At 42.8% G+C, this 23,437-nt stretch overlaps 1 protein-coding gene and 1 long non-coding RNA gene across 5 annotated transcripts in view; one reads left to right on the top strand and one right to left on the bottom strand.

Moving 5' to 3' along the window:
- COL11A1 (collagen type XI alpha 1 chain) overlaps positions 1 to 23,437 on the top strand; it is a 263,565-nt gene that overhangs the window by 231,912 nt on the left and 8,216 nt on the right. For all 4 annotated transcript variants that reach the window (XM_083445146.1, XM_083445147.1, XM_083445145.1 and 1 more), the window contains 11 exons: positions 7,216 to 7,269; positions 8,554 to 8,661; positions 8,756 to 8,809; positions 12,103 to 12,156; positions 12,447 to 12,554; positions 13,591 to 13,644; positions 13,757 to 13,792; positions 13,892 to 13,945; positions 15,365 to 15,614; positions 18,557 to 18,669; positions 20,832 to 20,900. In XM_083445146.1, coding sequence (XP_083301272.1) covers positions 7,216 to 7,269; positions 8,554 to 8,661; positions 8,756 to 8,809; positions 12,103 to 12,156; positions 12,447 to 12,554; positions 13,591 to 13,644; positions 13,757 to 13,792; positions 13,892 to 13,945; positions 15,365 to 15,614; positions 18,557 to 18,669; positions 20,832 to 20,900 — 954 coding nt within the window. The remainder of the gene's footprint in view (positions 1 to 7,215; positions 7,270 to 8,553; positions 8,662 to 8,755; positions 8,810 to 12,102; positions 12,157 to 12,446; positions 12,555 to 13,590; positions 13,645 to 13,756; positions 13,793 to 13,891; positions 13,946 to 15,364; positions 15,615 to 18,556; positions 18,670 to 20,831; positions 20,901 to 23,437) is intronic.
- The window catches only part of LOC310679680, a 122,434-nt gene continuing 119,903 nt past the window's right edge, over positions 20,907 to 23,437 (bottom strand). Inside the window, exons 4-5 of the long non-coding RNA XR_014512463.1 lie at positions 23,163 to 23,278; positions 20,907 to 21,601 (exon numbers count right to left, since the gene is read on the bottom strand). This is a non-coding gene — a long non-coding RNA (uncharacterized lncRNA). The remainder of the gene's footprint in view (positions 21,602 to 23,162; positions 23,279 to 23,437) is intronic.

Below are 23,437 nucleotides of genomic sequence, written 5' to 3'. Positions count from 1 at the left end.
TACTTCATGGTGACTTCACCATCTAAAAAAGTAGCATGTGAATCAGCTGTCATCGATCATGAGGTTTTTTTTGTTTTTTGTTTAATGAAGGAGAGCCTCTCATTCTTTTACCATGACTCTAATGTTACTTAGACCCTATATGCCTGAACAAATAAGGATTCAAAGTCTGAAGAAGAGTTGGGGGTACAGAAGCCCTGCCCCAGTGTTGGCTCCTCTAAGGTTCCTCTCAGACTTTCTCATAGACTTCCAGCTGAAGGTACTTAGAAGCTGTCATGTGATCAGGAATATTGAGTCCCATGAAGGCTGATGCCCTGCCCTGCTACAAGCCACCATTTTGAATTTTCCCCAGCACCACAAGGGTCCAGCTCTGGGATGTTGTGGGATTTTTTTAAAAAAACAGTGGCTAGGTGGGAGCCAAGGGAGAGTATTTTGGCAGGGGTCTCCTTAAACATGGAGCTGGCCATTTATACTTGGTGGAGACATTATATTATTATTATTATTATTATTATTATTAGCTGGCTATCTGACTGGGTTGCCAGAATCAGCTACTTTACACAAAGACATTCACATCCATATGTAGAATGGGCCTTCCCACCGTAAAGGTAAAATGCTTGACCAGGTAACTGTGAGGCTTCTTTAAATGTCATGTAAAACAATTTTTTTTAAAAAAAAAAGGGGGACGAGAGCTGGAATCTAACAATGATTTATGCTGCCTTTGTTTTCCCATTATGGGCAAAGCATTTCGCTTTCTCGGCAGGATTCCCCGTGGACTTGTAAATGAGGGTGGAATTCCTTTCTTCCCCTCTGAGCACATCTACACAGAAAGGCTAGTAGTATAGCAAACAGGTGTGGCTGCTTTTTTCATCCTAACAAACGGCCACGTCATGTTTATGTGCCTGATAAATAATGAATGGCACTTTGCTTAAAAGACAAACAAGCATATTTTCCATCAGCTGACTGATGACTCCAAATAGCGTTTCGAACATGTTTTTCAAAGGGAAGCCTTCAGGTTGAGGAATGAAATGAAGATAAACTGCTACCCAACGTTTGCCGGCAATCAGGCAGACTGAGAAAAGTTGCCTCTTTGGCCACTTTGTCGACTCATGGAATTATTTGCATTTGATAAATGCGTTCCCTTCAGAGCGTAAGATAAAATCATAAATAGGCAATGAAACAGTGGCTGGGCTCGGCGAGAGTGATCCAGATGTGTAAGCAGCCCCTGGCAATGGGAAAACTGCACGTTCACATCTGGATTCATATGGCAACATCCCATGGAGTTTCCAGATGCCTCTTTTGAGGCAAAGGGCAATGCATATTGGAAGACATGGGTTGTTATGCCAGACTAGTTGCCTGTAGCTTTCTATTCATGTATTTATTTCATCACATTTTTATTCCACCACACTTCCAAGGAATTAATGTTTCTCCACCTCCCTTTTTCTCTCTGTCTCAGAGAGAGAGAGCGAGAGGAGAAACAAGCCCAGGGTGACCCAGTGAGCTTCAACTGCAGCTAAATCAGAGCCTGGGGGTGGAGGACATACATTAATTCCGTGTCCTTCTTGTTGCTGAGATCTTTTGTGCCAGTTTTTTTGTGTTTTTTTAAGCCTGCAATACTACAAAACTCAAGCCGAGGAAAGTAAGATAAATAACAATTAGCCATCTTTTCTTTGTAGAAGCACCATCTGTGCAATGCCGGCAATCACAGGGTGTTAACGAGAGCCGTTCATTTACCCACTTTGCATTCAATGCAGAATTGGCACTGTTTGATAACGAATGCACCCCTTTTGTTTAGCAATCACGATTCATTGTGCTTATAATTTAGCGATCACAGTGTTCTTAAGCTCTGCTAATTAATGTTGCAGCTGCATTCCGAGATTATGCAAGAAACATATTTCTAGTTATAATGAAGTTCTTTCACAGCTTCTCCCACCAGAAGAGAATTGGTTTTAACCATTTTACAAGCTTGCTCGGAGTGGGTCCTGTGTAGTAATAGAACTCATTAATTGCCTTCTCACAAAGGGACCTTTTGTGTGTTACACACTAACAAATCTGGGTTTGCTCCCAGAGGACCACAAAGACAGAGGGCACCTCTTGCTAGCCATCTGACAAGTGTGCATGTATGCGCACGGTGCACATACTGTACACTTCCATTTTCCATAGTCACACTTTACATTGTTAAGTTTACATTTTTTTTAAAAAATAGATGCCTAAGTAACTAAATATGTGGCAAAGCCTTAAGAGAAAATGTTCTCCCTCTTGCAGGGGTGCCAACTTGAATAAAATATTATGGGGGCCCAGGTAGGCCCCGCCCAATGCAATTGATTACATAACGCAGTGTATACACAACATTTGAATGGGAATGCCCACAAAGTTTGTGGGGGCTCAGCCTCCTCAAATATTTTATTGTGGGGGTCAAAGCCCCCACATCCCCTGGGAGTTGACTCCTATGTCCCCTTATTATTGCCCCCAGGGTATCCCTATATGGGTTAATCCAATTTGGGGAGATTTACGTTGTTGCTCTTGGTAAGCAAATGCAATTGGAATGGTCAGTGCATTAAAGGAATTATTTTTTTGCTAAGCTCTTATTAAATCCTACTGACCACCCATTGTGAGTCTGGAGTTGGGGGGAGCCAAGGCTTCTCCATTGACCAGGGCCGTCTTTACCTGGGGGTACAAGGGGTGGGGGGCACCTGGGTGTCGAAATCTGGCGGGCGCCAGGCACCCGCAGCTGAAGCCGCCTAAGCGTATTGTGTTGAGCTGCTACGCGCCAGTGGGGTCAGTGGCACCTTGGACACGACTGATCTTGCACCGCCTGCCTGCTAATGCTGCTGCAGGGAGAGCTCTCTGGAAAGTCTCGCTCACCAAAGCCAGGAGGAGGGGGAGTGACAGGAAAGAGGGAGAGACAGACAGAAAGAGAATGCGTCTTTCTAGCGATGGGAGCACGCACAGGCTATGGAAGAAGAACTTGTATATGCGTGCTCACGAGGGCCCTCCCAGCTCCTCTAGAAATAAGGTTGCCCCCACAATGAAAGGCTGCCCAAGACAGCTGTCCCACACATTATTATTATTATTATTTATTTATTATTTTATTTTATTTATACCCCGCTCTCCCTGGCCAAGACTGGGCTCAGGGCAGCTAACATCAGGTATAAAAACAATTGATTAAAATAGAACTTAAAAACAAGATTAAAATACTACCTAAAATGCATCCCCATTTCAGTGGAAGCCCAGATCAAAAACTGGGGAGAAAAAAGTCAGATCTTCACCAAGGCCAACTATCTAGACTGGTCCTACGTGGGCCAGAAAAGCCAGGGAAGTCCCCAAATAGGGGTTCCATCACAGAAGGAAAGGGAAAGAGAGGGAGGGGATCAGGCTGGTTCCAAGCCAAAGGCCTTCAGAACAACTCTGTCTTACAGGCCCTGCAGAAAGAAATCAGATCCCGCAGGGCCCTGGTCTCATGAGACAGAGCGTTCCACCAGACCGGAGCCAGTGTTGAAAAGGCCCTGGCTCTGGTTGAGGCTAATCTGACTTCCATAGGGCCTGGGACCTCTAGGGTGTTGCTATTTATGGACCTTAAGGTCCTCCACGGGACATGCTCACAATGCCCGCTCATCTCATCTTTCAGACACCCCCCTACGACCGTAAGCACATGCTTGGAGTCTTTACACCGACTCCCAATGTGTTCTTTGTCTTCTTTGGAAAAGCTGGTTTTAAACAAAACACACAGAGAAAACTCCTTTTGGAGCCGTGCAGGCGTGAGTGCTATTCATCAAATGATAATAGTGACATAAGGCATAGTAAAAGTTAATTTGGAGGCTAAACTAAATTTGGGGTTGCTGGGCGGATCTTTGCACCCCAGCGGCACATATGCTAAAGACATTGACTACAATGTTGGGTGGTGGTGGTTCTGTTTCATGGGCAACTTTATATAGAGCCATTCGCAGTACATGCTGCAGACAGAGAAACACACACTCAGGAGATCTGGATTATTGGTATCGCATTTGTTTGCTGGGTTTTGCTGCTGGATGTACACCAAGGATCTTTAGCCAACCTCAGCTTTCCAATGAAGGTACATGCAACATGGGAAACCAGCAGCCTCTCACATGCAGGTCTTGGTCATGGTTCCCAAATTACATGACTAATGTCTGACATAGGTCTCTAGGATCCTGTAGGTTCTTTTCATCCTGGCATCTGCTGTGGTGGGGCTTACATGGAAAGTTTCCACATGATCTAAGCAATTTTTGCAATGCAGATCACCAGACCTTTCTGATGTAGTGTGAGGCGTGACTATGGACGGTGCAAAGCAATCTGAGAAACTGACAAGAGAATTAGGGTTAAAGTGAGGACCTGTTGTCCTGCTGTAATGTGTGAAGCATGTCTTGTAGTGGGAGGAATTCTGAATTTCAGAAGGGGAATGCATTTAGATCAATTCAGCATAGAAACAATGATAATGAAGGCACCTGATTCATACAAATCAGCGGCAGATTGATGGACACATTAAATGCAGAAGTGTGGGAGCTCCATTCTTATGCAGCAGCTGAAACCATTAAAATGTTACACATGAACAGTTGTTGGAAGCTGCCCAGAGTGGCTGGGGAAACCCAGCCAGATGGGCGGGGTATAAATAATTATTATTAATTATTGTTGTTGTTGTTGTTGTTGTTGTTGCATGGAACAGTTTTCATGTGGCTGCATTTAAAGGGATTCACGACACCAATGCTTGCTTGTGTGAACCAGGCTTTAGATACAGCATGGCGGACAAGAATTCGTTTAATTTTAAGAAGGGGCTATTGTTGATGTCATATCACATGTCCTATGGCCTTCTTCACCAATTGCTCAGTGTAACCTTTCAGGAGTATCAAAGACGAAAGGCCCCGATGCAGCCACTGCTCATTAAAAGTGATCTTATTGATAAGATGTTGGACTCGTCAGCTTTACTACAGTGTATGCATCATGGAAGGAATGAAACAATCCCACTCTTTGAAGTCTTTTAAGAACTGCAGTGCCACTAGCTCTATCCAGCTGTCCAGATGCATGCATGCATCCAAGGGAGAAGACTTTAGAGATTGCAAAATCTCATTGAACTCAGCACCGGCATCAGCGGTGACATCAGTGCTGGATTTATGGATAAGCTAAACAAGCTATAGCTTAGGGCCCCACTCTCTTGGGGCCCCCCCAAAAAAAATTAAAGGGGAAAAAACTGGATGTACATTTCCAAAATATAAGATAAAAAAGAAATAAAACCTACATACAGTTGGAGCTTAATAATTATCGCATTTCACTATTAATATAGTTCTTAATTATATTTCAGTTCAACAATTACTTTGATGAAATCCATATTTTGTTATGTGCAAATGGCTTTAGATACCTCTTAGGTCCATAAATTACCATATAGCATATATTCAACGCAAAAAACAGCGACAATTTGTTGTTGACAAAGGACAGCTGGACATATAAAGGGCCCCATTACCTTCAGTAGCTCAGGGCCTCATCAAACCTAAATCCGGCCCTGGCTGACATTGTCATGATAAGAATAGGCAATTATTGGACATCCATTCTAAAAGTCATACTCTTAGAAGTGGTCCCTTATTTTAAATGTGTTTGCTCATTCGCTGCGATGGCACCCCCGTGTATTTTCCATTTGAAGATGGATGGACGGCTGTTTTCTCCTTCCTTACGAAAGAGCCGCTTTTCATTTCATTTGTGCTGCGGAGATCGTCTTACTTCCTTTACATATTTTAAATTCATTGTGTGTGGAGCAAGCTGTTCCCTGCAAAAAAAATAAAATAAAATAATGCATGCTGCAATGTTATCCATCAATTCGTCTTTAAGACACCCCAGCACTGTTTCGTGTTTTTGCCGACAAAGACTGGTTGTGTTGGTTTTCTAGAATTTAACTATGTGGGATAGTACAACAAAGGTTTTGGCGATTTCCTTAGTGGGACCTGCTGCCCTCCAGCGCCTTGCCAAATGTGGCATTGACAGAAGCATCTCCTCCTCCCTCTGCAGCCACCCCTCCATTCAGGCACCCAAAGTTATCATTGCTGCTCAGAGGGACATAGTAGACAAGTGAGCAGGCAATACTTCTGCCTCTCACTTTCTTTCCCGCTTACAGTCAAGCAAGCATGGTGAGGATTGACAGCAGGTCCAGGGGTTGGCAGTGGGCTGCCCTAATGTGCCCGGGGTTGGCTGCTTCCCCGAGGAGATACAGGCTCGTACCTGATCAGATAATGCCTCCTTGGGAGATTTGTGTGTAAAGCGCGGCAAGCAAATTTCCCAGGCTGAAAAACGTGGACCAGGAATTATCACACAGCCTTCGTCAGGCTCCATTCAATACCACTGTACAATTGCTCAGAAGGAAGGATAGAATTTGGAATGAAGAACTGCCTTCAGTTCTTTCTGAAAGATCTCCATTGGCTACCTATATGTTTCTGGGTGGAATTTAAAGTGCAGGTATCAACCTTTAATTAGCCGTAAACAACTTGGGACCCAGTTATCTGAAGCAAAGCCTCTTCCAGGGTTAGCCTCCCTGGGCTCATAGTTCTAGAAGGATGCTATCCATGGGGTCACATCAAGTGATAACATGAGGCAGTGTCTTCTGCATGGTGGCACCCTGATTACAGAATGCCCTCCTTCTGGAAGCATGACTGGCACAGATATGGCTAGCATTTCAGCATCAAATAAAAACTTAACTGTTTGCTTAACCCTTTGTAGGATTTTAATTTGCCACTGCAATGGGAGCCATAGTAGGCTGTCTGGGGTTTTTAATTACTGATTTTATGTTTGTTTTATCTGCTCCTCCACCTCTGTTTGTTGATTGTGGTTGCTTTAAACTGAAGTGTAAGCTTGAGATCTTATTTTATTTTTTTTACTACTGCTACAACTACTTATTTTATCCAGTACCTTTCTTGTAATGCACTTTGGGTCTGTGTGTTTTATAGGAAAGTGGATTATTTAAAAATGTACAAAGAGAAGTATTTATAATTTTATCAAGCCTTTGAACTTCCAGCAACAATTGTAATTTGGATTTTTAGCAAAGCGACCAGCTCAGTTTTGCAGTTGATTCATTTCCTTACTTTTATCATTCACTAGTGTTTTACCAAGTCTAAACAAATCTTCTGCTCATACTTTTCTTCAGTTTGATGTATGTTTTATAACCAACTCTATTTGTGAGCCGGCAGATATCCTACACACATAACTTTTATCCTGTTGTGACAGGGACCTCCAGGAGCAGCTGGTGCCGAAGGAAGGCAGGGTGAAAAAGGAGCAAAGGTAAAATTGATGCATTTTATGCTACAAAAATAGTGTGTTGTTTTTTCCTCCAAAGTGCATGCTGTGGTTGGTGTCAGCTGCAGAGAAATTGCCTTTTCTTTTCATGCTCCTAGCTTCTGCCCCTTAGCATCCTAAGTCAAGTGTAAATGATATTTGCTTACTTTCTTTTCTAACTGTGCACGGGGCCAATGCACATGAAAAGATGAGCTGGTAATTATAAAGCCAGAGGCTTATTGCAGTGTCAGTTTGCCCCTTATTAGTGGCCACATGATAAGAAGCCTGCGCACATTGTATCCATGTTCCACACTGTATTTGCAATTGAATTTGCAATTACCAAATCATAAACAGGGTTCTGGCGACAAAATAAAGATTGACACCTGACTGGCGGTGTTCACAGTTAACCCACATCTTGGGCTAGGCATGCTAGAAGAAAATAAAAAGAGCAGGACTATGTGGACTGACACACAGCATTTCTGCACCTCCACAACACAGAGAAGAAAGCTCCTTCCTGCAGCAGTTCCACAAAGGCAGTAACTCAAAAGATCATTGTAACTGGCAGGAAATCCTCCATATTCACACCCATCTTGTTTTGATCTAAAAATGCATACAAATTGAGGAATGGGGAGGAGCGGCCATGAAAGAATGCCCAGTGCCCTTCCTTTTGTTTGAAAAGTGCACCATACTTTAAGATGCATGGCTCTAGATGCATTTGAACCACAGCCAGTCATGGACACATTGAAAGTGTGCACAGGAGATACATGTTTTCAAATACAGTGGTACCTCGGGTTACATATGCTTCAGGTTACATATGCTTCAGGTTACAGACTCCGCTAACCCAGAAATAGTACCTCGGATTAAGAACTTTGCTTCAGGATGAGAACAGAAATCGTGTTCCGGCGGTGGCAGCAGGAGGCCCCATTAGCTAAAGTGGTGCTTCAGGTTAAGAACAGTTTCAGGTTAAGAACGGACCTCCAGAACGAATTAAGTACTTAACCCGAGGTACCACTGTACCTGTTTTGCCCAGTCACAGTTCTTCTGAAGTTTAAAGAGAACTTATACAATGGGGCTTCCTTCCAGTTACATTTGGGACAAGCAAGGTTACCTAGGGCAGAGAATTTGGACAGAAAAATGGAAAGAAACTGGGCCAATACATTGTACCCTGATCCTTTGAACGCCTAAGAACACAGGCTGACCAATCCCTTTACTCTCTTCTCACACTCTGTTTTTTCATCTTTAAATGCAATGGCCAAACAATCCATTGACATCACTTTACCTGTTTTGTAGGGGGAACCTGGTTCAGAAGGTGCTCCAGGAAAAACAGGCCCAGTTGGACCTCAAGGCCCTTCAGGGAAACCTGGCCCAGAAGGTCTTCGGGGTATTCCTGGCCCCGTGGTGAGTACACTGACTGCAACATGTTAGCATCTCTCGCTTCTTGCATTCTATGATATGCTCTTACCTAAAAAATTCTAATTTGTCTTTCCTATAGGGAGAACAAGGTCTACCTGGAGCACCAGGTCAAGATGGTCCTCCAGGTCCCATGGTGAGCACCTGTCCTTATGGGGCTTTTGATTAAACAAAGTGTCCTTAGGGATGCTAACTGTTACAGACCAAGTTGGGCATTTCTGCTGGATTTTGTAGCTGGAAACGGCGAGGGGAGAAGTATTAATGATTTGTCACACATCCTGAAAAATTTAAACTTTGGTTGCTCTTAAAGTTCAGATTGAACTTTGCCGTAGATGCTGACTCCATGCTATTTCCAATGGACTGCATCTGTGAGGGGAATACCAAACCTAAGATAAAGTAGGAGGACAGAACATGCTGCAGGTGAAAATTGTGTTCTGCATCTCAGAAGCCTTTAAAAAAAGAAAATGTACCATCGCTATTTCACTTTTTGTCCATGAATTATGTATTTGCCTGGGCTTTCTGCATCTAATGATATCCTAAAGAAGAAATGGAAAAGATACACACTGAATAATGTTTTTGCACATGAAGAGTTAGGGCTGTTTTCAATCTGCACTTGGTTGAAGGGGTCACTTACCATTCCTAACCATACAATGATTTCACAGATGTCTGCTGCCAGCAGGCAACCAGCAGTCAGAATGCACTGAGAGCCCAACCCTATGTATGCTTACTTTGAAGTAAGTCCCACTGAATTCAGTGGGGTTACTTCCAGGTAAGCTTGTATATGATTGCAGCCCAAGTCATTTCAGATCCCTATCCCCAGTCCCTCAGATCTCTACAAGCAGGTGCTCAATGAGTCCTTATCATACATTCTTATAAGTGTGTCTAGGGTTGCAGCTTAGTAGACCTGAGTTTGGCTTTCCCCAATATTATTCCATACAAATAATATCAATAGCATTCCTTCTACAGACTGAGGAAAAAATTAAGATGCATTTATTAAGTTTTCGAAGACAACAAGCAAGACAAACAACAGTGAAACAATGAACAATAACTGTGTGGAACACATTAGTGCGGTGGGAATAAAATTAACAAAAGGTTCAATACATTTTTGCAGACCTCATAATAAAATAGATTCTTTGAAGGGACATTTTAGAATGTCTCAACGTCTTAATGTTGTATTTTAATCTTGTTTTTAAGTTGTATTCATTCAACTTGTTTTTATAATTGCTTGTTAGCTGCCCTGAGCCCAGCCTTGGCTGGGGAGCGTGGGGTATAAATGAAATTTATTATTATAGAGACATGTGTCATTGGGGGTACATGCAGGACATGGTTTCTATTTATAAAGCATTAGTGCTTCCTGGGTATGTTTAGAAACCAAAAACTATTGTGGTATTTAAATGGATGATGAGTTTGGGCCTATCCCATCAAAGAGCAGGTGAAGTCAATCCATAGTTATATTTTGGTCCAGGTTGAGGCAGGCCTCCATCCCCACTTTGGGAACCTTTGTGGGAAATTTGACAACAATAACTTGAGAGTCGGCCAAACCTTAGCCAAAAAAATGGACGAAGTCACACCAAAGCCTGCCATCAGCCTGCTTTCTTGAATCAAAATGGTTCTTGGTGACCAAACATGAACAAAGACTGTTCTCCACCCTCTCCCCACAAACTTTCGTGTCAGGAACGTCTTGAGAGGCAGTTGAAGCCATGCCAAAAATTGGGTAAAGTCACACCAAAGTCATGTTTTGGTCCACCATCTTGATTCAAAATGACAGCCAGCAACCAAATCTTAATGTAGGTCCCCACCTCCACCTTGGGAACCCGTCTGGCAAGTTTGGGAATGATATCTTGAGAGGCAGCCAAACCAATGCCAAAAAAGGGGGGTAAAATCACACCAAAGTTAGTTTTCAATCCTCATCTTGATTCAAAATGGCAGGCAGCATCCAAACATTGATGGCCACTGCTCCCACCTCTAGAACCCTCATGCCAAGTTTGGTGACAATATCTCAGGAGGCAGCAAAACCTGTAGTAAACAAACGTACAGACAAACCATTTTCCAAAACAAATAGTAGATATAAATGGAAACCATAAAACATCCAAATAGACTCATTTTGTAACCCCTCTTAGAACCATCTTACGATGGTTTAAATTTTCAGACAAAGCAATGTCCCACAACGTCTCAAACCATCTATCCTTAGAGGGAACTTATGCAGACTTCGATGTCTTAGATCAAGTTGCATACACACACTGTTACACTCAACAGTCTCCCTCTTTTCACCTCGATGAACATTTGATCAATGCTGTCATCCAACAATGCTGATCACCTGTTGGAGGAGACCCTGGGAGGGAGTTTGCAACTGGATTCCATTTCCCTGGCAGGCAATCAGCATTGCCAGAGATGAGAACATGGATTTTGTTTCTAAAATTCCTATTTCTAAAATTCAGGGCACAAAGGTGGTTGAGCTTTTTTGCAGAAATCGATCAAGAGATCCTGGACATTTTGCCGATTTCCCATATTTAATAATAATAATAATAATAATAATAATAATAATAATAATAAATTTTATTTATATCCCGCCCTCCCCAGCCGAAGCTGGGCTCAGGGTGGCTAGCAACAATCAAATAATCAAACAATAAAATAATCCAACATTCTAAAAACATTTCATTATAAAAATTAATTAAAATCAAATTAATGGCAACCGTTACGCAAAATTCTGTGCAGGTTGCCAGAGGAGGGAGTCAGGCTGGGCCCTGACCAAAGGCCTGGTGGAACAACTCTGTCTTGCAGGCCTTGCGGAAAGATGTCAGGTCCTGCAGGGCCCTAGTCTCTTGTGACGGAGCGTTCCACCAGATTGGAGCCGCAGCCGAGAAAGCCCTGGCTCTAGTTGAGGCCAGCCTAACCTCTCTGAGGCCTGGGACCTTCAGGATGTTTTTATTTGCAGACCGTAGGTTCCTCTGTAGGGCATCCCATATCCTATTTCCACTGCTTAAATCCTGTCACTGCCCTTAATGTTGAGTTCTGCTCTCAGGGTTGAGGAGCATTGAATATGCACCCCATTCACTCGGTTGGTGGGTGGGTAAAACTGCCCAAAAGCAAAACTAAGCAAACAGGAACATCGAAAACTTGTTCAAATGGTTTGTGCATCAGTGAGTCTCTCTTCAGAACCAGACTGGGACCTTTAAATGCCATTTAAGGTGGGTTCAAATTGGTGTACGCCATTAGTGCAATGAACTACTCCGATCTGCGCTCATTGTAAGGTCACTTTGCTTAAGGTCACCTTTTGCCCTGAGGTGCGTGCTCCAACATTGCCCATTGAATGCTGCAAGATGCGATTCTGCTTGCACAGCAGGGCCTTTTCGTGGTTCAGGTAAATATCACAAAATTACAAAATAAAGTCATGCCTCCATTTAACGTGCTTGTCCTTGATATCCGTAGGGTCCACCTGGCTTGCCTGGCTTGAAAGGAGATCCCGGTTCCAAGGGTGAAAAGGTGTGTGAAAATTTGTCTTTTATATGTTTTTATTATTGCTTGTAAGCCGCTCTGAGCCCAGCCTTGGCTGGGGAGGGCGGGGTATAAATAAATTATTATTATTATTATTATTATTATTATTATTATTATTATATGCAACCCAAACAAAAAGTACTTGATGCATCCATTAACTCTCATAATGTAGTGATTTGTTTGTTTTAAATTTGATGTAGCTCATTCATTTTTTTAAAGCTGTTTTTTTTAAAAATAATATGAAATTAACTGCAATCTTTAATTTGGATATTTTCCAGGGGCATCCTGGTTTGATTGGTCTGATCGGACCTCCAGGAGAACAGGGAGAAAAGGGTGACAGGGGTCTGCCGGGCCCCCAGGGAGCAACTGGAGCAAAAGGAGATGGAGTTAGTAAAACACACACACACTTTTCTTATTGGTTTCGTTCCTGTTAACCGACCAGCCTCTCTCCAAACTAGCATTTTCTTGCATGGTTCTGGGTATATAGAACAAATCTGTTCAGCACTGGGGGGAAAAATTAGATTTATGAGGGCAGATGAATAGCAGAACCACAATCTGCTCTGACAATGGAAACTCTTTAAATAAGGAAAGCAGGGAAATGTGAGCTCCTATATTTTACTACTGAGCCATTTTCCTTTTAAAAGATGTCAGTTAAATACTCAGGGGCAGCTCAGCTCTTTTTCATTTCTGCAGGGCTTGCATGGGAGAATTTCCTTTTGGGTTGTGTCTACTTTTTTGTGCAGTTACTGAGGGGGGAAAACAACCACTTTGGAAAACATAGTTCAAAAATAATTGTAGAAGACCACACCAACAGAGAGAAAAAGAAAACTGTGAGCTCAAAACACAGAAGACTAGTATACAAGATGTTTGCAAATGTACCTTCCGTTAAATTAAAGCCTTAATAGTAATAGTGATCTCATATCATCACAGTAGATTTAGGAGCATCCCTCATCCCCATAAGCCAGTAATTGGGAGCCTGTGTTAATTATTTCTGTCTGATTAAACGCTATTGGCTTATTCATTAGTGTGACATACCAATTTTTCCTAACCCTATGCCTGTTTTGAAGATATCTCTTTATTTTCCCACTCATTTGCCACAATGTTGCTAACGACACCCAACAAATTTCTGCTTGCTTTCTCGTGCAACCCTTCAAATTGTTTAAGAGATTTGTGGGTTAAATGAAATCTCAGTTCTTACGATCCTTTTGATACTTACAGAAAACAACCACCCTGTTTTTCAATATTTCTCATCCATATTATGCAAAACAAAACAAGCAAGCAAGCCTGCATTCTTGGCTTGATAGAACTCCAGCAGTTTCACTTGCAACTTGCTGTCTATGTAATTTTTAGCACCAATAGTCAGGTTCTCAGCTTTCAGAGGGTGTCTAGAATAACTTGACTTTGTACATCTTCTTTTTCAAGGGAATTCCTGGTGCTGCTGGCCCACTTGGTCCTCCTGGTCCACCTGGCTTACCTGTAAGTAGCCGCACCCAGCATGTCTCCTGCCATGCCCATCAGTTTTGACATTTGCACCTTGGCAAATGCAACATCGTGTTAATGATATCTACCTTTTTCTTTTTTCTTTTAGGGACCCCAAGGACCCAAAGGCTCTAAAGGCTCAACAGTAAGTCACTTTGTTCTCAAATTCATCTTTCTGATTGTTATTTCTTCCACTTGGTTACAAAATGACCACTAATACGGTGTCCCTTGTACTCCTTCATAGGGTCCTGGTGGTCAGAAGGGTGATGGCGGCTTACCTGGACCCCCTGGACCTCCTGTAAGTAAAATGGATACTTACCTAATGAATTTTGCAAGTGTTATGCTAGTTATTGGGTGAAAGCCACATCCTCTTGATGAGGATTCATGTTCTGTGTATCTATAGCTCCTTGCCCCTTTCTACAAATAGCAAAACAGTAAACAACTTATGGAAAAAAATAGTGAAATGGTGAAAATTTCCCTGATTCGTACAGGTCACCCAAATTTATTGTTTATTTTTAGGATTGCCTGGGTGGAAAACTTTACTTGCTTAATCAGGGAACACTAGATACACATCAAATAGAAGGGATTGGCTAGAGTTTCACGCGGAGCTTGCAGTCTCATAAGATTTCTCCCTCTCCCTCTTTGCAATTATTGACATTTTAAACCCAACATTTAAATTGGCTTTTATAAGTTACACTAATAGGTAATCTGTCAATGTCCACATTTCCGTGTGTGAATATTTGATCAGGCCTACTTGAAGCACATACTTCATAGTCAAATGCTGCAGCAGTAATATCAGGCTAAGTTATCAAATTGGTGTGAAATAAAGAACGCACTGATTTTCTGATACGCAGCATTGACTCTGGCCTGATTTTTAAGTGCAACTTGTTTGTAAATACAAAACAGCAATTACCCTCATCAGCTCTTTGTCTATGGGCCTAATGTGTGACACAGACCAAATGCAACTCAGCTGTCAGTTATTATAATTTTAATAATCATAAGTATTAGCTATGGAAGCCAAACAGTGGCTCAGTAAAACTCCTGTCTGTCTGTCTCTCTGTCTGTCTGTCTCTGCAAATACAAGGGAGTTGCCAGGCCACAATATGTAGCTGTTGGGTTTTCCTTCTCCTTTCCTCCTCCTCCTATATTTATTTTTTACCGCACCTTTTTCCCTGATAGGACTGAAGGCAGCTCAGTGGGCCACAAGTATAAATGAGTGAGCCATTATAGCTCGGAAATAAGCCAAAGCATTTTATTTATTTTTTAGTAGCAAGAAAAATACTAAACCACCAGAAAGTAGCTTGATCCTGTTCTGAATGAGTCCACATTCAAAGCTGCACCCTCTAGCTACGCAAAGCTGTTGACCAACAGAGAAAGTGGAGGTTTTGAGGCCTCCCCCTTCCCTTGGCTGTCAAAGGCTCAACATGGCCCGGAATGAGACAAATGTACTTCTTTTGCCAACTGAATGTGGAAGTTTGAAGGGCCAAAAATCAGAAGGGGGAAGCCAATCCCCTGCAGAGAAACCCTGGAAATCCCCTGTGATGTGTGGGCTTCCAATTGCCACCTTGATGCCGCAGTCTTGCTTTTAAGAGGATTTTGTTTTCACACCCTGGATCCAAGTGACTAGCTTAATATCCCTTAGGCTTTTTACCCAATCTTGTGTGACTTTCTAAAAAAAAAAGTGGCAGAGAAAGGTCATTGCTTTTGCTTTCCCCAGGGCCCTCCGGGTGAGGTGATTCAACCTTTGCCAATCCAGTCACCCCAAAAGACCAGAAGATCTTCAGATGCCATGATGTCTGATGCAGCCGACAGCATCCTGGATTACACTGACGGCATGGAGGAGATCTTTGGCTCACTTAACTCTCTGAAGCAGGACATTGAGCACATGAAATACCCAATGGGGACTCAGAACAACCCAGCCCGAACATGCAAGGATCTCCAGCTTTGTCACCCAGACTTCCCAGATGGTATGTTAATGTTACATGACAAAAGGCAAATGCGCTGAAGTTGTGATTTGCTAAACTATAATGTCAGGTCATTTATTCTAGTTATATGGCTAATAAAGCCTCTAAAAAGAACTAAATAAAATGCCTATTAAATCCATTCATGCAGGGGTTTTTTTTTTAAAAAAGCCCTTAGTACTTTAGCACCACCTGAAGAAACTTTGTTTCTGAGCGGGGGGGACGGGACGGGACTGTTAGCTTGTTTATGAGTGGACGAGGGAGGATGGCATCTCCCCTTATGAAATATTTGCTGAAGAAGTAAAAATAATTCACCTTTACTGTGCAGGAAAAGTGCTACGTGGTACTGTGAATATCAATTTGTTTTAAATAGCATGATCAAAGACAGACACTCCAAGTGTTCAGGGATTATAACTTCACACAATGGTGATAAAGGAGGAGAATGCAAAACTTGGCAGCATGGCTGAAGAGCAATTTCAGAAGAGGAAAGGGGATTGCGTACTTACCAGGGATTGTTGCCATTGATTGTCCAGACATTATCATGGGGCATCTGCAGAGAGGTCTTCCGAGACCAGCCAATGGTGGTATTGATGGTGGGAGATTGGTGGTAGTGGTGGCGATGATGAAATAATTACCGCATGAATAAGTCACCTGACTCAGCTTTGTTCCTGCTTCAGCTGAGGCGATGGTTTTGTTGGGCCCAAGAGAAGGGCATTAACAAACTGAATAGGGTGTGCAACCCCCTAAACTCAGCCTTTTATTTCCCTGGAACCACTAAAATGGCTGAGTAGGAAGAATGGATAAGAAAGATGGTAGACTATGCACAGTTGGCAAAGTTAGCAGCCAAAAGAAGAAAACCTAATGAGGATTGTTTTGTGGGAGAATGGAAGCCTTTGGGGGGGACCACTTAAAGAAATACTATATAATGATGATCTCGTAAGCAGGATTTCAACTATGAGCAACGGAAGGAATTAGAGACTATTGAATTGTTGTTATGGTCCAAGAGATAGAAGATAGGGTGTGGCAAAGGGGGAGAAATGGAAAACACCATGGAGAATGAGGTAGGAAGTCAGCAAAAGAAAAGAAATATTCTGTATTGGAGTGTATATGTGAAAATGTAATAAAATATAACAGAAAAAATGGCTGAGTGGGCCAGGATTGACATGCAGGGGTCAGGCAGTGGCATATGTCCCAAAGCAGCTTACAGAAAGAAGAAAACATACTGAATTTAAAATGCATAGTAGAACTCTAGAGCAACATTCATGATGGAAAGGTTTCCTGAAATAATGCTGTTTTAACCTGAGGTCTGAAACTTAGCAGAGACGGTGTCTGCCTGATTTCTAGTGGGAAGGAATTGCATAGAGTAGGGTCTCCTATACTAAGGTATTGTGTGTCTCCTTCTTGACATGATTCATACTTCTGGTCTATGAGGGACCAACTCATGGTTCTACCCCAGATCATCTCTGTGATTGATGTGGGACAGTCAGGCAAGGGCAGTCTTTAAGGTATCCTGAGCCCAAGTTGTTCAAGGCTTTGTACACTAGTACAGGAACTTTGAACCTGGTTCAAGAAGCAGTTTGGAAGCTAGTGCAGGTCTCTAAAAGCAGTAAAATGTGCTGGCAGTAGTCTGTTCCCATCTCCAGTCCACCCTCAGATTTCTGCACCAGCTATAGCTGAAGCTTCCAGACCTAACGACAGCCCCACATTAAACAGCAAATATATACTTGCATTTAAATAGCATTTATATCCCTAATATTTACTACGTTCGGCTGCAGTAGGTTGTAGAGCAATAGAAAACAGGCCATGTTGTTCAAGAGGAATCTGATTTATAATTCTCTGTCTTAGCTGGAATTTTCTTTAACCCTATGGCAAGGCTTAAATGAAGAGACTAGCATTCACGCTGTCTTTCTGCTTTCATATTCCTTTTCCCCCCTTTTATCAAGTATATTTTAGTTACTGTATAGAACATGTTCGTTTCATTGCAAAGAAAAAAGAGATGTGGTCTTGAGGAGGAATTAAGCAGGTCTTATGAGAGGCTGCATAAGGTGAACAGAGCCAGCAGTTCATAATAATCACCACACAAAAATTCAAACAGTTTATAACAGTTATATTTTATTGCTTATTGACCCAGTCTTAGGTTTTGATATCCTCAAAGGCAATATTGTTTTTATTGTGTCAATAAATATCACCTGAAGGGTGATATTTCCTTCAGACTCAGCTTCCCCCCTCTTCCACTTTACTCTTTGTATCTTTCTGTTGGAACTGCACCACTTCTTGTTAAGGATATCATATGGTTGCTTATTTACCCGTGTCAAAAATCCCTTGTCCATAGAAAGCTAGCACATCAGGGAGCATCTAGCCTCCTTCCTGACATGCTGGTTTTCTACATACAGGGAGCATTCAAATACATGAGAACTATTCAAGAATGTGATTCCTCCTTTACATTCTAAAGTAGCACAGTCCTGGGAGAGCAAACCATATTTATAAATGTGTAAAGCAATTCTTGCTCATTACAGTGGTGCTGATTTATGTGTGTATCACAGATCTCCCTCCCCCCCCCCCCCGACTGTATGCCTGATAGAGGTTCGATTCTGGACCTGCTGTTCAACCTACTTAGCCGGTTTCTCACTCCACGGGTGTTGTGCCCCTGAGGAAAAAGTCTTTGTTGACCAGTGTGTTTGTCTGCTGTGGTTCTGACTCCCACGCAGTGTCGCTGTAAAGTCCTTCAAAAATTGTTGCCTGTGTTTTCTGAAGCACAAGATAAATGTGCAAGCCTATATTGCGAGAACAGAAAATAATAGGGAGGGCATTTTATTCTGTGCAAAGGTACAAAATGTCTAATCTCATCACTGCCTATTTTTTTTACAACCTTATTTAGATGGCAGTAAAGGCTGAGCATCGGCTTAATGAATTATTGGAAGTAATTCCCCTTCTTCTTCATTTCACAGGAGAGTATTGGATTGATCCTAACCAGGGCTGTTCCGGGGACTCTTTCAAAGTGTACTGTAATTTCACAGCAGGAGGAGAAACTTGCATATATCCAGATAAGAAGTCAGAAGGAGTAAGTACCCATCTTCCCCGCATTTGTTGTTGATGGTTCCTACTGTGTTGCTTCAAGATTGTGACTAAAACAGGGGGGGGGGGGAATCCTGTCACATTTTTGTTCATGTGCCTTTCCTTGCAGGATAATTACTCCATTACATTTACATAAATTTGAACAAAGCAGTGAAGTGATAATACAGTGTTAGCAGAGATCGGAGGCCCTCCCCAGTCCCTCATGCAGCGCAGATGTAAGCTGACTGCACCTGCTTGCCAGCAACATTTCTTTTCCTTCTCACACCACAGCTGTGTAGCCATTTCTAACGAGGGCATGAAGCTCAGGCTCCATCCTGGAAAATAAAGTCATGTTTTTCTTTCAGTTTTTATTTTTCTTAACCCTTTCTGGAGGACCATTTCAGTGTGTGCGTGCGAGCTGCTTCTTGCTCCTTCTCACAGAAAGCAGGCGACAACTCTTCTCGCTCGATCTCCTTGTCTGACTACAGTTTACATGGGGCATCTCCACACTCAAGCCCAAATCCTGCTGAAGGGATTCAGGCACAGAATCAGATCTCTGCATTACTTTGCTAAGGGTGGAAAGCTAATTTTATTTCTGGTCCAATGCGTTCACTCGTTCTGGTTCTGCTCTGTCCTGTTCCTACACTATTCCATAATTACTATTTTTTATTTTTTAAAATCTACATGAAAGTTCACATTTTAATCTGTATTTAAATACAGAATTTTAAGTTTATCTCAGAATGCACATTTTTATATATTATTATTTATTTTGACAAACTAATAACCATAAATAAATAAAAATAAAAATGTGCACCCCACCAATGAGGGCCATTCCATTGTAACTATCCAACCTCCCCAAATTTGAACACCTCTTGCAATGGCTTGACCCCTTTCCATTTTAACAGTATAAATTCTATTAATGATACATTAACATGTGTCATTAAGGTAAGATGGAGAATATGCATGAGAAATGATTTTGAGTTACATATTTCTAAAGTTATCTTTTCTCCAAATCTGACATTCTTCTTGGATGGAGAGCCATGAGCACAAATTAAATGTGTGCCCAAAGGACTGTTGGGCAGGATAGACAACTTTGGCCATATCCAACAGGGCTGTTCTTCTCCTACTACGAAATATGTATTGAAATCAGATTCTGGTTCCCTGTAACTTGGCTTCTCACAGTGAGAGAACCGCCAGAAGGCCCTCGGTGCTGGACCTCAGTGTCCGGGCAGAACGATGGGGGTGGAGACGCTCCTTCAGGTATAATGGACCGAGGCTGTTTAGGGCTTTAAAGGTCAGCACCAACACTTTGAATTGTGCTCAGAAACTGTCAATTTCTGCTGTGTGGCAGCTCCAGCAGCTCATGTGCTTTAAGCCCATCCTCAGAGATGGGGGGAGGAGGATGGAGGAGATTCTAATGGCCCAACTCTCTTAGGGACTGTCCCTTCCAGCTCTGTGCCTTCCTACAGCTCTTCCCCCATCTCTGACTGCCTAGATTCTTCCTCTTATTCTACCGGCAGCCTCATGGGTGGCACAGAACCCCACATATTGCCGCCCCCTTCCCCTGGATCATCCTCCTGCTCCTCTGCCCACCCCTAGGATTCCTGCCTGTCCCTGATAAATATTCAGAGGATATGGGCAGTTCAATTCACAGAGGAGAAGCTGAAGGAGGAAATTCCATTTAAACTCCAAAGGAAAGCTCTAAGCATCTTCCATGAGGACCCAGGACATCTTCCCTACCAGGCACTGATCAGACTGTACAGCTGAAATCTATGTTAGCTTTTAATGGTCCATCCCTCTACCTTGCAGGAAGACATAACTGTTTCAATTAGGATCACAAGACTATATAACATTTGAAGGGAGCCCAAGACCATCTGGGCAGACCCTCTGCCAAGAGACAAAGTACTTGCAACTGGTTTTCCACAGATCTGTCTGAACAATCCAATTAATGTATCTGGTTATTTAATATGTAATCTGAGAATTGGATATAAATTTCTATCTGCAGAACTGCAAATATGATTAGAACTAGGCACAGAGCCCAGGCGTTGTCGTCTTCTTTTTTTTAAAAAAGGGAGATTAATTTAGCAGTGTTTATGTAAAACTCTGTTAATTCCCACTCATTTCTTGCTGACATAATTAACACTTGCCGTATCTGATCTTCTCTTGCAGGTAAGGATTTCATCATGGCCAAAGGAGAATCCAGGAACCTGGTTTAGTGAATTTAAGAGAGGCAAGCTGGTAAGTCATAATTTCTTTACTCTGGAATTAATAGGCAACTGAGTCCATACTCGCGTGCCCAGATCCAGCAAAATCAGTCGGTGAGTGAAAAACATGCAGGTTTACTTTTTCTGGGTCTGGCGCAAAAGACAATTGGCCTTTTGCAACCACACTCAAGAACGAGACACACAAAAATGAATTGAACTCAGGACGCACAAACCCTCTGTGGAGGTGGGGCTCTGAAAGCATAGCACAAAATTAATCTCAATCAGTGTGCAAAAAACATGGTCTCTGCATGTAGGTTTACTTTTCTGGGAATTACACAAGATACAACACGCCAGCAACGTATTTGACATTTTGACTGCATCCCTTTTGATCCCCACCATGGGCAATCTGCGTGCAAGTTTGTTCTGAGCGACTTTCATCGCCACAGTCAGTCATTTGCCCGTAGTTTCCTTTCTGGTGCTCAGGGGTCAGGACCAAAGTGTACGCAAGCAGCTCTCTGCTGCCTGCAAGGCCTCTTCTTTCCCTTGCTCGTCGTTGCAGCTGGTTTATATTATAGTCCACTCCATCTCCAGGACTTGGGGCAGATGACAGATCATCAGGCTCAAGCTTTGCTGTATCTTTGGAGGAAACAAATTCCACAGTTGAGGGACAGCTCCTGGGAGAATCTCTCTGTGCATCCTTGATATACAGATGGCAAAATCCGGAGCGTGTCTAAGCTAGAGGCATTGAAAAAGAGCAGTGGGAAGGATTTCTTAATAAGTTGTTGCTGAGAACTTATCCAAAAATGCTGGCTTCCTGTCAGTGTTGTTGTGACAACTTACTGGAAGGGAGAGGAGTGAGGCAATGTGTAGGTGGGTCGCAGTGCAAGCATAGCAGTGGGAGCACTGGGTTGGAACTGCAGTCATGCCCACACCACACTAACTTCCCTGCCATGTTTGGCCTTCCACTACGCAGCAGCAACACTGCTGCAGAGACTCTAGCGTTGGAGCTTCAGTTTGCACTAAAGACACCCCTATACATTTTTTGCATGCACTGGCTCATACATTCATTTGCTTTCATTTGTTTCCAGAAGAGTGCATTCACAAAGCTTTCAGACTCTGGTATCAAGTGGATGAACCCTTTTTAGTGTTAGTCAGCACCTCATCGTGTTATCTGTGGATGCCTCAGTCTGCAAACCTGGTGGCGACTGCATGTAAACCCAAAGCTGACTGAATAAGGTTCCAGCTAGACCAATGCTGGATTTACATACAGTGGTACCTCGGGTTACAGACGCTTCAGGTTACAGACTCCGCTAACCCAGAAATAGTACCTCGGGTTAAGAACTTTGCTTCAGGATGAGAACAAAATTGCGCGGCGGCAGCGGGAGGCCCCATTAGCTAAAGTGGTAATTCAGGTTAAGAACAATTTCAGGTTAAGAACGGACCTCTTAACCAGAGGTACAACTGTATGAGCTAAACAAGCTATAGCCCCCCAAAAAATTAAAGGGAAAAAAACCTGGATGTACATTTCCAAAATATAAGATAAAAACAGATAAAGTAAAACCTACATACAGCAACAGTGTTTTGTGTTGTATAGGCTCCTATGATGTAAGTAATGGGCCCCGCCTGCTAGCCTGCTCCCTAAAATATCACTGGTTTGCTCATTTCTGTATATATGGTGCCTACATTCTGCATGTGCAAATGGCTTTAGATACCTATTAGTTCCATAAATTACCATATAGCATATATTCAACACAAAAAACAGCGACAATTTGTTGTTGACAAAGGACAGCTGGACATACCGTATTTTTCGCACCATTGGGCGCACCGGACCATAGGGCACACCCAGTTTTGAGGGGGGGGGGGGAATCAAGAAAAAAAATTCCCCCCCCCCAGCCCCAAAGAGCAGCGTACAGGCTGCACACAACCTCTCCCTGCCAGAGGGGTTGCGTGCAGCTATGGAACAAGCCAAAGCAGCGAGCGGGATGGATCCTGCTCGCTGTTTTGCCTTCCCCTTTAGCCCCGTGCAGCCTCTCCTTGCTGGGAGACGCTGCGTGGGGCTAAAGAAGCCATAGCCCCGTGCAGCCTCTCCTTGCCGGAGGGGTTGCACGCAGCTATGGAAGAAGGCAAGGCCTTCCCCTTTAGCCCCGTGCAGCCTCTCCCTGCCGGAGGGGTTGCGCGTGGCTATGGCACAAGCCTGCATTTGCTCCATAGGACGCACACACATTTCCCCTCAATTTTTGGAGGGGAAAAACTGCGTCCAATAGAGTGAAAAATACGGTATAAAGGGCCCCATTACCTTCAGTAGCTTAGGGCCTCGTCAAACCTAAATCCGGCCCTCAGCTGGACCTGTTCTTTAATATTATGTCATGTAGTAGTAGGTTGAATTCTTGATAATGTTTTCATTGTTATGTCCTAAACAATTAATAGAAAAATGGACATATTTTACTAACTTCAGTAGCTACAAAGATGCATTCGAAGTTAGTTTCCAACACATGATATAAATTCTCAATTTAGCAGTCAACTCTGAATGCAAATGTCAATCGCTTAAATGGAATGAGGAAGCATATTTTA

Source organism: Podarcis tiliguerta (genome assembly GCF_965153285.1).
Source record: "Podarcis tiliguerta genome assembly, chromosome: 6".
NCBI lineage: Eukaryota > Metazoa > Chordata > Lepidosauria > Squamata > Lacertidae > Podarcis > Podarcis tiliguerta.
Note: the sequence above shows the minus strand (reverse complement) of the source record. Positions and strands in the feature narration are given on the sequence as shown.